We start from the raw sequence: 18,248 nt of genomic DNA on the forward strand, positions 1-18,248 counted from the left end.
TTCCTTGGTCTGCCTGCAGGTAGTTAGGTTTGTCCAATATTCTTGGTGCATTACCTTGGTGTTGTGTCGCAGCTGGCTGCGCAGTCATCCGAAAGGCAGAGGCAGAATGGGTTCGGGTCCGTGGACCCTCATCTCCGATCCATTCCTCGCCAGTCGGTCGGCCGCGTCGTTACCTCGCGATCCACTGTGTCCCTTTATCCATTGAAGGGTAATGGTGTTTGTTTCACTTACCTTCGTCAGAGCTCGATGGCACTCGTATATTAGCCCTGATGTCATAATGTCGCTCTGTAGGGCTTGCAAGACCGATCTGCTATCGGTACAGCCACAGAGTGATTTTTGGTACAGCCACAGAGTGATTTTTGGGGATAGACCCTATCTCTTACCTATCATTTCTGCGGCACTGCCAGAAGGCTATTGTAGCCTTGTCAATTTTGCTGTTGAGATGTTTGCTCCAGTTCAGTTTGCTATCTAGAATAATTCCTAGATACTTTACCTCCGAGCTGAACTGTAGCTCCGTACCGAACAGTCTAGGGGGGGTTGTAGCTCCCCAATTGCCGTTCGTTAGTGAACATTACCTGTTCCGTCTTTCCAGGATTGACGGTGAGTTCGTTATCTATGCACCATCTCTCCACAATTCGTAGCGCCTGCTGTGTGACATTGCACACGGTACTGCTGACTCTGCCGCTGATTAAAATAGCGATATCATCAGCGTACCCGATCGTGAAGTAGTTGTGCTGGTTCAGTCTGGTTATAAGGTCGTTTACCACTAGGTTCCACAGTAGTGGGGAAAGCACCCCCCCTTGTGGACATCCTCTGGCTACCAGTGCATGTTGTACCTCAGTTGATGTAAGTTTGATGACTCTTTTTCTGAGCATGTTACCTATCCAGTCAACCATTATCGGGTGTACCCCGTGCTTAACTAGGGCCGACGAGATGCTGTTGAAGTTGGTCTTGTCAAAAGCTCCTTCTACGTCGATGAAGGTGCCAAGACACATAGCCTTGTTTTCAATGGCCTCTTCTATTTTACTGACCACTGCATGTAGAGCTGACTCTGTTGATTTATCTTGGCTGTACGCGTGTTGGTTTGGGTGTAAGCGTACTGTAGCTAGGGCGTTTTCTCTCAGATCCCATTCGCACAACCTTTCTAGAGTCTTCAGCAGAAACGATGTAAGACTTATAGGTCTGTGGGATTTGCGTTCAGAGTAGTCACTTTTTCCCGGTTTGGGGATGAAGATTACCTTTACCTCCCTACACTGCCTTGGCACGTAGCTGTGAGCTAAACAGGCTACCAAAACAGTGGTAAGCCTCTGGATCAGTCGGTTACTTCCCCACTTTAGAAGTGCTGGGAAGACCCCGTCCAACCCTGGGGATTTGAAGGAGTCAAAGCTGTTGATAGCCCATCTGACTTTTGGTGGACTTACTACCTTGAGTGCATACTCCCAATGCTCCTCTGTTGGGGCTACGTCCTCCTCGGGCCAATCCACTGACCGCATGATGTGGCACCCTGGGAAATGTGTCTGAACCAGGATGCACTCTGCTTCTTCCGGCGTGCTCGTGAAGGTGTTGTCAGGCTTTCTTAGGGAGCCCTTCAGCTGGCTGGATTGGTTTACTAGAACCTTCCTTACCCTATTGGCCTGTTCGCAGGTTTCCACGCTGCTGCAGAATTTGCGCCACGAGTCGGTGCTTCTATACCTTAGTCGTTTCTTGTATCTGGACTTGGCTTTCTTATACCTGTCCCAGTCCAGATCGGCGCATGTATTCATTGCTCTGTTTAGAAGTCGCCTTACCTTTTTCCTGAGTCTTTCCAGTTCAGGCCCCCACCAGATTACTTTATTCTCCGGTGGCAATGATAAGGGACATGCAGTTTGGTAGGAGTCTATAATGTTGCTAGTCAACATATCTACCTGCTGTTCTATATGTCCTGTTCCCACAAGCCGGTCTGGGCATGCCTGCTCGCTGAGCAGCTGCTCCAGTCTCTCAGCGTAATGCACGCGGTCGGTTTTGCGTGGGTTACGCCTAGGGGTTGCTGGAACTGTATTTACCTGCACATCGAAGCGTATCCATCTGTGATCTGAGCACGATGCCTCATCGGATACGTGCCAGTTGGAGATGGTCCCGGAGGCCGCTTCTGTGGCAAGAGTTAGGTCGATGATTGTCCTGCTACGTCTGTTCACGAAAGTGGGTTCAGAGCCCACATTCATGATCTGTAGGTTTGTGGTCATCAGATATTCAACTAAGAGCTTACCTCTTTCGTTTGTTGTTTTCATTTGCGTTGGAGTCAGTGCCTATAATTAGTTGCAGCCTGGCCTCTTCGCAGTATGTTATCAGCCGTGCCATGTCGTGCGGCGGTGGCGCATCAGCCTCCGGCATGTAGGCCGACGCGATCACCATCTCCGGCAGGCTGTGGTCTTGCGTTCTATGCAGCTTTATGGCGCACACATCTCTAGAACAGAATCTCGTTAATGTTTGCGCCTGTATATTGTTGGTGATGTAAATACAGGCCCTGCTGTTTTCAGAGCCTGTATGTGTAATTAGCTTACCTCCAGAGTTCCGGAGTCCGCATACAGTGCCATTCCTGACCCACGGCTCCTTGATCAGTGCAATGGCTGTTTTGTACCTCCAACCATTTTCGCATTTGAGCCGTTGCTGTCATGCTATGGTGGAGGTTTGCTTGGAGGACTTTACAGGACGGGTGAGCTGGGTAAGCCATCGTCAGACAGCATTTCCCCTGCCTCCTCCGTCTCTGTCCCCCTTATGGCCAGGTTGTCCAGGCCTGCCAGACAAGCCCCCTTCTCCGACTCCAGAAGCAGCTCCTCCACGACCACTGCCTCTTCGGTCTGGGGTTTGGGGCTCGACCGCCTCACAGGGGGTGGCTCGGGGATAGCCGGGATTGCTCCCGACCCTTCTCCCTTCGCCTGTTCTCCGCTGTTTGGATCCTCCATTAGGTCGTCATGCTCCGTTGGCAGGTGCTCGGTAAATTTACCTTTCGGACCCTGGAACTTCACGTACACCGACCCCAGCAAATAGCAGAGTCGGCGCTCACGTTCAACCAGGGTCTGCACCACGTCCTCAGGAGCGCTGAAGATCAGGAACGTGTTACCGTCCTGTCTGTCAACCTTATGGAGGATCCAGCTGTCTACCCTCGCCCACATATTCTGGAGCCGCAGCGCACGTCCCACCTTCCAGATGTCCGGTTGTTCACCCGGAAGGAGGACGCCGCAGCGGACCAGCCTGACAAGGTCGCGCTGCCGTTTGACCATTAGTTTGGTGCCCGTGGGCAGGGCGAGCTCCGAAACTACACGTGTGAGGTACCCCACGGTTCGTGGTTCTCACACCACAGTTTCAGAGCTCCGTCGGCGTATATCGGTTTACCCTGAAAAACAGGTTTCACCGGTTCGTCATCGGTCGCTTCTATAAGATCCTTGAGGAGGCGCTCTTGTAGAAGGACCTGTACTTCATATGCGGTCTGTGCAGTCAGGTGCTCTCCGGTCACAGTTGTCACCGCAACCAGTAAGTCCGACTGCACTGCCGCTGAATAGGGGACATGGGTTCCATCAGCCAGCCTCGGCTTTTTGGGACCACCCCTCGGCGACTGAGACTCGTCGAGGCGAGCCCTTTTAGCCGGTACCTGGGACGCACATCCATTGCCCGCCTTACCCTTCGCCTGCGCCTTGCCTCATTGGGCGTGACCGGTTGCCTGGTTACCCTGGCCACCTGCCGCCCCCTTCGCGAACTTGACGGACCCCTTGGTTTTGGGTTCTTCGGCGTGGGTTGTTATAGCGCGCTTGGGTCCCGCCTCCGATGCACACTTCCTCTGACGTTGGCGTTGCCTCCTGCTCATGTCCTGGGGCTTAGGTTCGCTCCCTGGTTGGGAGGACCCTGTACCACCTGCGCGTCCCGCCGACTTGCCGGGTTTCCCCTTGGTTTGTCGGCGGTCGACCAGGGTCCACGCCTCGTCAAAGCGCTTTAGGGCAGCCACCTCTCCTGCCGACCGGGTTCCGGGTTGCCCCAGTGCCCTGTCAGTATCGAGGATAGCACCCTCTGGCTTAGTGCCTCCCTGAGGTGGCACTGAGCCTGTTGAAGGTGCCGTCGACGTGGACGGCCTCGGTTCCTCCGGTTTCCCGGTTTCCCCTCGGCCACCCACGGACCTGCGCTTTGTGTGTGGTGGCGCCACCTTGGCGGCACCACCCCCGAGTGTGTGTGTGTTTGCTGAGGTCAAGGTCGACTTCGCTGCCTTGCCTCCGCTAGTGAAGGAGGGCGGTCCCAACTTCGTGGTACCGCTCCCCTGTTGTGTTTGTTGGACCCGTAATGGGTGTTTGGTAGACAAACCCGGATTCGCGGTTCTCGTCACTAGTGAGGTACCATCCGGTTTCCCTTCAGGTCTCTGTGAGGGTTTGGATCTGTTGTTGTCCATGTTAAGTAAGAAAATAGATTCATCCACTGCGCTCCCTACCCTCCATGGAGCCCGCAACGTTGGGGATGCCGTATCGACACCGGGGCTACGCAGTAGATATAGATGTGGTAGGTTGGATTCCAAACGCGACATCGGGAGCTACAGTTGCCCGGCTGGTGACCGCGATCCCACGGCCCCCAGTTGTTCCGAACACCCTTGCCCCGTCAGCATGGCCGGTCTCCATGTCCTCCCAGAGGACCCCACCCCATCTCGCCAGCGTAAAGCACCCAGCTCATCCGTGCAGTTACGCATGTCCATTTCCCCGCAGTGGCTAGCTACGGGGCTACCGTTTAGCCTGAAATCCGGACCAAAGAGGGCGTGTTGTCTCCCGCGGTAACGAACCCAGACCCCGTTCGACTCAGCCCCCCAGGACTCCTTCATCCCTTCGTACGGCGATCAACTGCGCAGGACACACGCAGGTAGGCAATTGCAGTTGATCCACCGGGTCACCTACTATACCCGGCAGATGGCCTGTCATACTTGGCTACAGCAGTCCGGGGTAGATGGTAGTTGCGGCGCCCGTTATGACTGCTGCATTTCCAGGGTGTGCGACCCACTCCAGAGGAGCTGACGCCCCAGGAATGGGTTCGCCCCCAAGCCCGTACGTCGGCGAGCTGAGGGCGACGAGGACGCGTATGACAGACTTGACAGAGGCAAGCCAGCTTAACGCCGCACCTTTAAGCCTACTCACTCCCTGCCCTACACCCCATGCCGAAGGTTAAAAATATATCAATGTTTACGTATACACAGTGGAGAGGGTAGGGTTTTGCTGACTTTCGCTGACGAAAGGGAGGAGGAGGTTAAAAATTATTATTATACTTGAAATTACATACATATATATGAATACATATTGTACTATATATATATATATATATATATATATTTACGAAGTATTTGCTCACTTGTACATATTTTACTAATGTATTTGAAATGCCTATCAATAGCAATTTAATATTTGTATGTGTTTGTTTTTTATTTATTTCAATTAAGCTAGGACTCATTTTTAGCCGGCTTCAAAACAATTGCTTGCGCTGCAATTCATGCCATTTAGCTAATTCCTATAACAAATTCAGTTTACAAAAAATACTCAATTTCATCATACCCTACTTTTCTTATCTGTACGTATACTAATGGTACCATACAAGATATATGTTTTTTTAACCGACATATATACCGAGACCGATATTTACTTATTTGTATTTGGGAAACAGTACAATATAACACAAAGTAAAGATAAACAAAAGTTTCCACTAACAAACTAACACATATAATAAACAGAGCGCAAATATTAAAACAACAAAGTTTATAATCGAAAATAAAATATCTAAATCAAGAAACACAATACAAATACGAAATTAAAATTAAATTAAAATCAAAATCCCCCAGGCCCCAGGGGCCTTGGTTATCATTCTCATCAACAAGAACACAACACTGCTTGAAAGCAGTATTATTTAGCTGTGATCTTCTGAATATTTTTTTTTCAATTCCAAAAAAAATATATAATGTTGGCACATGCGCTGTCATACGCAATTAGCAAGGAATTTATAAAACAACAGATGCACCAATCACGCCACTTAGCACATCGTTCGATACTCAACTACCCTCACTCATTCTATTACTCGAGTCATTCTGACGTTTATAAAACGACCGATGCAACGGCGGGAAAGGCAGTCTTGGCTCAAGCTTGGCACGGTGCAATTGTTGTATCCTGCTAGTTAGATGCTTTGGTTAATTAATTTGTGCAAATGAATTAATTGTCACGTATTATATTACGATCCATAGTTGTTAACTAATAACTATCTCATGTTACCTTACATCGTAATTAACCAGTGTGAGCTCATTCTTACATATCCTACAAAGTCAGTGTTGTGAGTCAGTGTTGTCAGCTGTAACGGGTTCGATCCTCGCTCACGATAGACATTTGTATTCGCCATATAGATGTTTGTCATGGTCTGGATGTTTGTGATTGTGTATTGTGTGTTTCCAGACCCCCGCCACAGGAGAAAATTATTTTTTATTTAAGCCTTATTATTTTATGTTATTATAATGAAATTGTAGTAAATTAGAATGCAGTGTTCAAATTGACCAGTTGAAGTAAGCCATTTTCAAAGAATAAACTAAAATAAATAGTTCAATCCAAGTTTTTAAACTTTCACTTGAGTCGATGGGACTTGCCAGAATGTTTTATCACGATCTTAAATGGTCTCCAGGTTAAAGAAGAGCTCAATAAACTCATGCGAGCCGAGGGTCTGGCGCCGGTGACTTGCCAGTGTGACGAGCGTGGCTTCACCGTGACTGACCGCAGTCGCTGCTGTCCGAGTTCTGGTCACCACTCTGCACCAGAATCTTCGTAAATTGGAACCTAAGGTAAGGCTGACCTCCTACGTGCTATTTTTAAGGAGATAAGTAGAGTGAAACACGTTCGCAACAGTTAGTGTTCTGGTCACCATTCTGCACCAGAATCTTCGAAAATTGGAACATGAGGTAAAGCTGACCTCCTACGTGCCATTTGGAATCCGGCTATAGCGAAGGCCAAGGGACCGGTGATATTACTTTGCACTAACCAGAAGTCTTACTAAGTTAACTGAAACTTTTAACTTTTTTTTCCTTTAAAATAATACATAAAATTTTTTAGTATAAAAATTTACTATTAAAAAAATATTATACTATTTTTATGTACTAGTAGTGGTCTCCCAGTGATCGAAGTTCGACCATAATTAATTAAAATAGTTCTTGATTTTAAATCATGACTAAAGCGTTACGAAAAGTGTGATCGGACGAGGTCAAAGGAACTTGACAGGGAGATAGTAAGTTATTGAAGATAGAAAGAAATAGGGTTACGTTTCGTAAGTTTTACGAGTACCTCAGTCATGTGGTCTAAAACGCTCGTTTTTGTTCCATAGGAAGCTTCTACAAACTATTAGAAAATTCGTTTAATTTTCTTTATACGGATGATGATATTTTTGTTTTCAGGTTCATTTGGACTACAAAGTGATCAGTAGCCACCTGGCAGCGATAACACACAGCCGTTGGTTCGAGAAGAATGCTCACCATTCCTCTATCAAGGTAAAATAGATATTTTCTTGATATACCTGTCTGACACCACTCGTTCCTGATCCTGAATATTTCTTATAGATAGATAATTCAAAAAAAAAAACCGTCATCCGTTAGCGTCGGATCACGTCCTAGATTTACTAGGTAGTCACGAGACTGTCGGTCAGCAGTCCGAATAATAAATCGCCTGTGTTATTATAATACATGATGTTTAATAAAAGACATGGGCATTTAGAACCAGTAGATGTTAATATGTATTGACGTACGTTTGCCCCTCTGTAAATGTTATCAATTTCCACCCGAGCGAAGCGGCGGCAACTAATTAATATAAAATTCTAAGTTTTCCCAATTCAACCGTATAATATATATTTTTTATGCATGTTCGGGGATAACTTTGTCGTTTATAAACCAATTTTAATTATTCTTTTTTTTTGGAATGGAGATCTCCCAAAGGAATATGATAAGGAAACCAGGATATGATGATGGAATCCCAGAGAAATCGAGGGAACCCTCGAAAATCGTAGTGACGACTAGAGTTTTATTGTAATTTTTTTGTCTATTTACTTTGTATTACTTGTTGAACCATTATTAAAACCATTATTAAACACCATTATTAAACACCATTATTAAATGTCACGGTAATTTTTCTTAAGACACACACCGTTTTATGAAATTTTACAGTTATATATAATGCCATTCTCTTAATTTGTCATTTCACAAGAACTTAGATTGAAAATATTAGAAAATTAAAAATAATATTTGACTGATTTTTAACATATAGCTTCGACATAACGTTTCTTCCGGTATAATTATATAATGTATCTTGTTTGCAGACGACGAAGGAGTACAAGACGGAGTCGCCGCTTAGGTTTAGTTATTAAGGAACCTTATATTAAAATTTGTAATAATAAATTTATAATTTAAGTACTTTGTGTGTTTCTTTATGTAAACCCGAATTCCTCTTATATTGAATAAAATTCTGTGATACAAAATTGATTTCATATAAGTCTTTTAATAAATGAGATGATAGTTAAAAATTTATAGATCTAATCCTAATTCGTAAATCTTAATAATTCTATGTATTTCAATAAGTAACTTATTTGGATTACACCCAGTGCCATCAAGGGGTAAAATTGTATTAAACCTGAGTACATGGTAAAAAATTTCGCAAGCAGATAAGTAGAGAACTTTAATTCCATAAGTTTTATACGTAAAGCGAATGGATTTTTATACGAAAGCTAGCCGTACCCGCGCGCGTTGCTACGCTTTTTTTGTTTATTTTTTTTTTTGGTCGTACCAACTCAGAAACCTTTGTGGGCTCATGCAGAACACTTGGCTGAAGATCATAACATGATTAAATGCATAGTTTACGATTCTATAAAAGACGTACAGACAAACATTCATTTTTATATATGTTGTTTACCATGTTGTTTTATCATATATTTTATTAACCTTCTCAATCTCCCCCCCCCCTATAACTTTGGGGAAAGAAAAATAGATGTTGGCCGATTCTCAGACCTACCTACCCGATATGCACACAAAATTTCATTATATTTTAACCCTCTTAACTCCCTTATAACTTAGGGGCATGAAAAATAGATGTTCGATTCTCAGATCTACCCGATATGCACACAAAATTTCATGAGAATCGGTCAAGCCGTTTCGGAGAAGTTTAACTACAAACACCGCGACACGAGAATTTTATATCTATACTAATATTATAAAGCTGAAGAGTTTGTTTGCTTTTTTTAACGCGCTAATCTCAGAAACTGGTCCGATTTGAAAAATTCTTTTTGTGTTAGATAGCCCATTTATCGAGGAAGGTTATAGGCTATAAATCATCACGCTAAGACCAAAAGGAGCGGAGTACCAATGAAGAATGTTTCAAAATCGGGGGTTCTTTTTTCCTTTTGAGAGCTTCCGCTGCGTGCGCTGTGAAAGCAGTTAATGTTTCGCAAAAATCATGTATGACAGAACTGATCCTCTTTAAACGTTCTAAAAAAAGTCCGCGACAGCATATATCTATCTTTTAAGGTTGGCTCACTATAACCTTTTTACTAAACTTTTTTTAGGCTAACCAAATTCTAATTTTTCTAAAGTTTGCTCTAAAATAATGCATTATTTGCGAAGATGTTTTTATAAACATGATTTTAATCCTTATCTTAATAAATACGTTATTCATCACAAGTATTTAATTTAAAACAAAATGGCCTTTTACATAATTCGATTTCAATGAGTATCTCAGGAGATATCGCAGTTTTAAAATAACATCGCAGCAAAATAATGATCAAGTATTGCGCGCGCCTCTGTTACACGCGTACGAAGTCGCGCGCAGACGCTAGTATTAGATATTATATACATTATTTCGGTATGTATCTTTATATGTATTTGTTAGTATGTAGTATGTTACAGTTTTTTAAATATATATATATATATATATATATATATATATAATTTTATTATCTTTTATTTATTAATATTTTTGATTGTTTTTTTCTTCTTAATGAATACTTCTTGCACTGTTTGCCCCGCTATATGAAACACTCATGACCATGAGTTGACTGGAAGAAATCTCTCTCAGAGATAAGTCTACCTTTGCTATAAACGTTACTATTATTTTATGTTTCTATATCACAAACATATATATATATATACTTATACACACAACTTAAGAAATACACACAAACTGAAACTTATTACACCAAGAACAGGGTACGGTAAAAGAAGCATTTTATGTGATGGTGTCATGAGGTACAATAAACTACCAAATGAAATAAAAATATTTGAAAACCTTTCTATATACAAAAGTAAATTAAAACAATATAATTATACTTGAAACATAATGTGTATAAATAAACAATATAAATAATATTTAATTATTTAAAATAAAGTAAACTATTTATAAATAAAATTATTTATAAATAACGTAATTTATCAATTACCTTCAATCAAACGAAAACACAAACTAAACCATGTTCGCATTAAGATTCATAATATTCGTAGTAAACAAATATATATATATTGTCTAAAACAAATAATACTTCTATTTAACGCCAAGGACATAGAGTAACATGCAATTTCGGTACCAACTTTGATACAACAAGTTAGAGTATTCGAGAACTTAATTAATTATTAAGCAAAGCTAACACGCTAGGATCCGTGTATCGAGTGTCAGAGTTTGATGATTAAAATTTCCATTGAAACTAGTAACATGTTTGTAGATACGAGTTGTTGCAGGATTTCCTGGGGTTTCTGTGTCACTTTCTTAACTAAATCGAAGATACTTTAAGCTAAAATTATACCAACAAAAATAGTTTGCATATATTGTTGCATTGTATGTGAACTATCAAAATGACAATTAGTGCCCATCTGTGGATCCCATGACTGGACTTCCCACAGACAGGGGTTTGAGCACTAATTATTGAGACCTAGGTTTGGAAAAACCATTTTATTTTTAAATGTAGTTGAAATATAATAAAATTACAGTAAATTTTATAATTAAGATATATTTCTTTAATTTCTTACACCACTTAAGCTTGACTTTGAATTGCATTATAACTGTTCTAGGAGAAAGAATATGGGTCTCTTAAAACCTAACTTTTATTTTCTCATTTATAAAAAATAAAACGATAGCTGGATGTAATATTATATTTTTTTATACAATCTTATATACATAATAAAATTAAATAACAAATGGCATACCTTACATACATTTTTTTTCACTGAAGCTGATTTTTACTTTGGACAAAAAAAGCACCTCTACAAAAGCCACTTAAGTGGGTCTCACATTTCATTAGTTAATTATACATTCCTGGCGTCAGGGACAAAGCGTTTTTTTGTTTACAATAATTTTAACTTATTGCCAAGCTAGTTTAAATAATGGCACTTTGTAATATTCAACATATCTTGAGTATGAATGTATCAACTGAGAGGTAGGGCACAGCAGGAATTTCCTGCTCAAAATATGGAGCAGCCCGACCGGGGTAGTACCTCGACCTTACAGAAGATCACAGCAAAATAATACTGTTTTCAAGCAGTATTGTGTTCCTGTTGGTGAGTAAGGTGACCAGAGCTCCTGGGGGGATTGGGGATTGGGTCGGCAATGCGCTTGCGATGCTTCTGGTGTTGCAGGTGTCTATAAGCTACGGTAATCGCTTACCATCAGGTGAGCCGTACGCTTGTTTGCCGACCTAGCGACATAAAAAAAAAACAAAAATGAGGCTCAAAATTCTTACAAAAAACATTGTCTCAAAAAGACTAAGATTTTGCAGAATATATACTTCCAAGTGTTATAGTTGTTAATTATTCAAGATTCACATAGAACTAAGCATTAATTACAATGAAAAATAACACATGTTTAGAAGAGAAATATCAAAAACCATGTTATTAAAAACAGTGAAATATGAGCATATTTGCTCCATGAAGCTACAATAGTATGGATACGACTGTTTTATTTAATCAATATGTTTTTTTTTTCAAACTTATTTTTATTTAACTAATTATTTACTAGTAAAATAAACTTTTTGTGTTTTGCTTGCTTGGAGAGAAAAAAAAAGAAATCAAATAAAAAAATTAAATAAACAAACTATTCATACAAATGCCTTCATTTCAATAATAATTGTGCGTCTTTTCAACACCACAATGCAGCATTTTGTCTAGTACTTTACAACAATATGAATGGTATCTTATTCACCCGTTTGTGTCCCACTGCTGGGCCCTATTTAAGCAAAGTGTGGTATGACTCGTAGCAAGTAAAAACACACATTGCCACATTGCAAACTTTACAGTACGACACCGTCCGCTTCTTACAGACGGCGCATTGGCGCTTAAGTCGGTCTGGCTTTCCGGGTTTGATGAAATCATACTGTGCGGGACAGTGTACTGATACTGAGGTGGGTGAATTGGGTGCAGGCGTTTTATGCGCTGCCAACAAATCAGTAACTAACGCCTTCCGAAATCTGCGATGTGACAATGTGTGATTTTTGTTCAATAAAATATAAGAGTTTAGGACACTAGCGTTCAGAAGCCTTCTAAAAAATTTTTTGTACCACACTCTAGTTCGCCTTCTCTCAATAGGATACATTGCAAGCTGCTGGTCTTTGCGATCTACGCCGCCCATACAGACGTTATAGTCCTGCACGACAGTCGGCTTCAGAGTATCGCCGCACCTGGTAGTTGCGAGACCATGGTATGTTGAAATAAAAGCCACGCGGTTTTTATCCCTCCACACCATAAGATCCACATCTCCCGAGGTGCAACCGAACACTTGACCGACTGTCATGTCTTTTTTTGTAATAATCGCCAATTCTGATGGTACGAATTGGCGGTTTGTCCTGAGTGTTCCCACGCAGTCAAACCCACGGATCTTAAGTTCTCGCGCTAATGCAGGAGAGTTGTAAAAATTATCCATCCATATTGTGTGCCCTCTATACTCAAGACCATTTAAAAGTCTGAGCACGAGAGCTGGTACTATTCCAAAAACTGGATCATCTCCTTGTACAGCCGAGGTGTCATGGCCAGCGTGTACTTCGAAACGCCACAAATAACCAGTTTGGGATTCACATACTTCGTATGTTTTGATCCCAACTGTCGCTGCTTTGTTACGGATGAATTGGTTTATATCAAGCCAACCCTTCCACATGGTAAGACTTTCGTCAAGCGCCACATTCTGGGACAAATTATATAAACTAGAAAATTTTGTATTGAGGTGGTCTAATATTGGTTGAATTTTGAATAGTTTTGCCTGTGAACGAGTCAACAATTCAGGATGACAATTAGAATTATTATTGAAATGGAGGCATTTCGACAGCAGCCGAAAACGGTCTATTGTCATCTCCGTGGAGAAGCCAGGAGTATTGAAAATATCTTTAGAGATATTCCAATACTCCTCTAATCGGCTTTTGACCACAACGCCCATAGCCAGAACAATTGCAAGATACGTGTAAACTTCGTTTACGTTTGTATCTTGCCAACGAGTAATTCGGCTATTAGGACAGATGGTCCCATCCACCAACATGGTCGTTGTCAGCTGCTGTGCATATATGTTGGTTTCTCTAACAATAATTTCAATTATTTCACGATCCCATATGGCAGTAAATGCTTCGTATGGATTCGTGAAAGAAACCGTAGGGCCAATATTTTGCGAGAACGGTTCTCGCCTCAAATGAGGATCAACTTGAGGCACTGAAAACGCTCTCCATTCAAATTTGAATTTGTCGCTCGGCTCCATTGAAGTTTCTAAATCGCTCGTCAGTGAGGCGGGCGACGGCGAAGGGTGCGTTGGGTCACAAGCAGATGGACGAGGAGGCCACTCTAAAGTAATGTTGACACAGCCTTCCTCAATCTCCTCATCCACTTCGTTCATAAAAATTCTTGCCACACGGGGCACCATTACCGACTGGGTAACCCCTTCTTCTTCCTCGCCTGACTCCTCCTCACTGCCTGAAAGGAAAAGGTTACTAGTCGTAGTTTCTATTGTAATAATTACTTCCACGATTGCTGAAAAATAAAGGACGATGTCAAAATGCGCTTACCATAATTAATCAAAGCGCTTTTTTCGTCATCACAGATGGGTCTCCTTATATTCGACCAATAGCTATCGGGATTTCTGAAAAAAAAAGAACTAGTATTTTAACATACAAACTCAACAAAAAGTTATAAATTATTTTTGAATAATTCTTACACAGGCCGCGTGGTTTTTGGTGTGCTTGCTCTACTGCTCGCACTACATTCAACGTATCTGCAAAAAAAAATGAAGTTGTAAAAAAGGGTACAACAAAAAAAGAAACAGAAAAGAATCACGCAAATAGTTACTGGGCAGGTGATGGCACCATGACAATATGCGGAGAAAGGGATGCAGCAGGCATGGGTGGCGCGGTTTCTTCTGCGCGAGAGGTCGATGGGGTTGCCCCATCAACAGTATCGACGATCGTTTTTAACGACGACCATAATGTTTCCGATCTAAAAACAAAGCCAAGATATAGATAGATATATATATATTTTGCAGTTTGAACTTAAACATCTAAATTAAAAACATCGGAATACTCACCTTGGGTTTTTGGCCAAAGCAGTAGAGGGAACCCTCGCCCTTTTAGGGTGCATCGCTACCTCAAGGGGTTTGCCCTCTGGTAGGTTCTCCAGCATGCCACAGAAGACGCTTAAATAGTTATTTATATTAAAGGAAATATTCAGAGAAAAATGTCAATAAAAAAAAAGAAATTAAAAATAAAAACAAAAACTATATAAAATAAAGTTAAATACATATAATACATTTAAGTTTTAGTATTAAGAGGTTATTACGGTTCAGAAGGCCTGCCACGTTGCCCACCGCGCGTTCTCACTCTTCTAATGCTATTACGGGCTGCCATGCTGCCACGTAAATGAATACCACGAACACCATGACCACCCCTTGCAGACCCACTACGGCGTCCTCGGGTTTCACCATTGTTGTTATTGTTAAAACTATTTTATGCAAAGCAAAGCCAACAAAAACAAACTGTGAGTGCAAAATCAACATATCCGGGATCGAAAAAAAAAACCAAGTGCTAAAAGCAATCAAGTCAATGAAAATGCATAAAAAAGACAATTTAAGAATCTACCAAAAATTGTTTTTTTTTTTTTTAAATAAATTTATTCGTCATATAAACTGGACGGAATTCAATCACTGTTTAGGATAATTATAAAAAGAAAACAAAAAAAAAATCTAATATTAATTTCAAAAGCCTTCTCCATATTAGTCCAACCGGCGGCCATTTTGTGATGCAAAATGCCTATCTGTGGCAAGTCGCAGAAAAAGACTTTTGAGCGTCTTTGAGCTCGGTATTTTTACATTTTCCACTAAATTAAATGTATTTTGGAATTATTAGATTGTAGTTCAATATATTTGTGACCTAATTACGCAGATACTTTAGAGTTTTAATATTTTTTCGATTAAATATGACAAAACGAAATCCACGTACAAATTTTTAAAGTTACTTGGACGTTGGTTCTAAGGTTGTTTTTGTCTTAAAAAATAAAGAATATATCAATATGAGTAAATAAAATAAAATATTACTTACCGTTTCATGGTTATTTCAGTTGAAATCAGAAAAAATTGAAGAAAGTTCAGGAAAAACAAGCGGTGATTCGCGGCAATCGCTGACTGAACTGACCACAGTTTAAAACAACAAATTTCAATTTTTTTTGTACCATAGACGTGCTAAATTACATGAGAGTAAGAGATAGTTCATTCTAATACGATCTTTGCTGTGTGCGATAGAGTAAAAACTATATACACGACAAAAAATGCTTAAAACTAAACAATCTGATTGCAGCTGTGTGCGAGTCCCATGACAGGACGCTCCACAGACACGGCCCAAATGGGACGCATAACAGACAAGGGGATTTATACCATACAAATACGTTATTAATCACAACTTAAAAATAGTAACAGATTAGGTAGTACAGTGGGCGAACTTTCTCCTTGTTCTTTTATTCTTTCTTCTTTAATTTTTTTCAGTCAGCAATATTTTAAGAAGAATAAATTTTAAACAAAAAAGCACCAAACATGCGATTTTGAAATCGTTCTTAAAATAAAATGCTGAAATCCTAATTCTGGACTAAGGATATCAAAGTTCTCGAATCGTTTAAAATACGCTTTAACACGGTTTTCGTCCAAATTCATCGTGTACATGCCAGTTCGTTCATATTAGGCATCATACTGGTATTTCTTTGTAAGTAATTTAAAAGCGTACGGTATGCCTAATTATAATACTCGTGATTATGCGTTTGATTTCGTCAATGTTGTCATTTTTATGCAACAAAAATCTTGTAAGTAAATAAATATTTATTGAAGACGTGACAGCATATTTTTGTGGACCTTTTAAAATATCTATGGAAAGGCGCATGTGTGTGTGTCAGTGTATGTTGGATACGTGCGAACGGACACCCGTGTTTGAGTAGATGCGCGCGTGTGTGCTTGCGAATGTACTCGTAACGCCTTAATCGACAGAAAACGGTAACAAGTAAGCAGTTTTTTTCTTATAACATAAGAATATTAAACAGGGATTGGTAAAATAAGATTAATGCAAAATAACAAAGAACGCTTTTCTTAGTATATTTAAAGAAAGAAAATAAAGACTTGTCTCTGTTTCTAAATATTATTAAAATAATTTCAAAAGTAAACCACGACACATTTCATTTAAGTTTCATTGTCGCGTCACTTTTACTAATTACATCGTCACAAAAGCGCCCTCATGGAAATTTCCAGAACTAAGAAATTTCACTTAGTGAACTTAATAACTGCGACTGTTTAATGTAGTAGTCTCAGACTGATGCCAGGCAACTTACATAACTGCAAGTGATACGTAGTAAGTGTAGGATTATGAAATGTTAAATTTTCTAAGAGAAAACAGTAGGTAATTATAGAATGTTGAAAATGAAAAAATAAATAAATAGAAATGTGTCGTGTAGTAAAAAGGAAAAAAAAAGAATTATAGGTAAACTAATTTAGGAATTTATCCTAAGCTTTAGATATCTACGTCATATGATTGTCTTTTGTCACTATTAATCTTGTTTAAAACCTTCAAATTTATTTGGAACTAGCTGTGCTCGCGACTTCATCCGTCAATAGTGAATTTACATGGTCAACGCGATTCTTTAAATTGGAATAACTAATTTTATGAACTGATTGACATGAAACAAACACTAAATACCAGCTTGCTACGATATATTTGTAAAAACCACATCTAAATTGGAAAAGCCGTTATTAAGATTAGCGTAAACAAACGCACCGACAAACAGACAAAAATTCTGACAATCATTGTTTTAGGTGCTATTTGCGTTTATATAGGTCAGAATAATATTTTTTATCATATATCTTAAATGTACAGACAGCGACCCGTTACATTTTTATTAAATGTATTGATCGTTACATTTTGATTTATATTTATACCTACTAGCTGACCCCGAAAACGTAGTTTTGGCATATATATGTTATTAACCTCCTTAATCTCCCCCCCCTTATAACTTAGGGGTATTAAAAAAAGATGTTGGCCGATTCACAGACCTACCCGATATGCACACAAAATTTCATAAAAATCGGTCCAGCCGTATCGGAGGAGTATTTTAACTAACATTGTGACATTAGAATTTTATATAAATATGAGATTTAGATATTATATATATTTAGATATAACAGTCGGCTGTTACCTGTAACACAAGCATTAAGTTGCTCATCACAGGAATAAATAGCCGTGTGTATATGTTTAAAAAAAAAGTTATAAAAATCTTTGTGGGTCAAGTTGGTGGCAGGAAAAGAAAAAGTACAGAAGTTATTCCAGGCACTTCAGAAATACTCGTCTTGACAAGAACCATTGACTTCAACATTTATACAAGTAGACACGGAACACTTTGATTTCAGAAAGCAAGAATTAGTTAAGTGGAAGAACGACCTTCTGGTATAGTGCTGACGAAATTTTAGCTATCACCGACGATCACAGGTTCGATTTACACTCTAAGTGAATATTTATATTTGAACTGATATTTGTTTTTAATGTCGTACCACGTACGTTTAACCTTTTGTTTGTAACATGTGGCTTGAAAGCACAGAAATTTTCGGCCACGATTGTTATTATTTTATACTTTATTGTACACCACAAATATATTACAAACAAAGCATAAAGATAGTTACAGACAGTGAAGTACAATGGGCGGACTTATGGCTAATTAGCCATTTCTTCCAGACAACCCATATATCATAAAG

The 18,248-nt window shown here is 40.1% G+C and overlaps 1 protein-coding gene across 1 annotated transcript; it reads right to left on the reverse strand.

Moving 5' to 3' along the window:
* Positions 1-3,295: 3,295 nt before the first annotated feature.
* Positions 3,296-4,414, reverse strand: LOC123664408 (translation initiation factor IF-2-like). The gene is made up of 2 exons (XM_045598953.1): positions 3,698-4,414; positions 3,296-3,628 (listed from the first exon to the last, which is right to left on the reverse strand). Exons 1-2 carry the CDS (start codon positions 4,412-4,414, stop codon positions 3,296-3,298), a joined length of 1,050 nt encoding a protein of 349 aa, XP_045454909.1.
* Between the last annotated feature and the right edge of the window lie 13,834 nt (positions 4,415-18,248).

The sequence above is a fragment of the Melitaea cinxia genome, chromosome 22, assembly GCF_905220565.1.
Source record: "Melitaea cinxia chromosome 22, ilMelCinx1.1, whole genome shotgun sequence".
Classification (NCBI taxonomy): Eukaryota; Metazoa; Arthropoda; class Insecta; order Lepidoptera; family Nymphalidae; genus Melitaea; species Melitaea cinxia.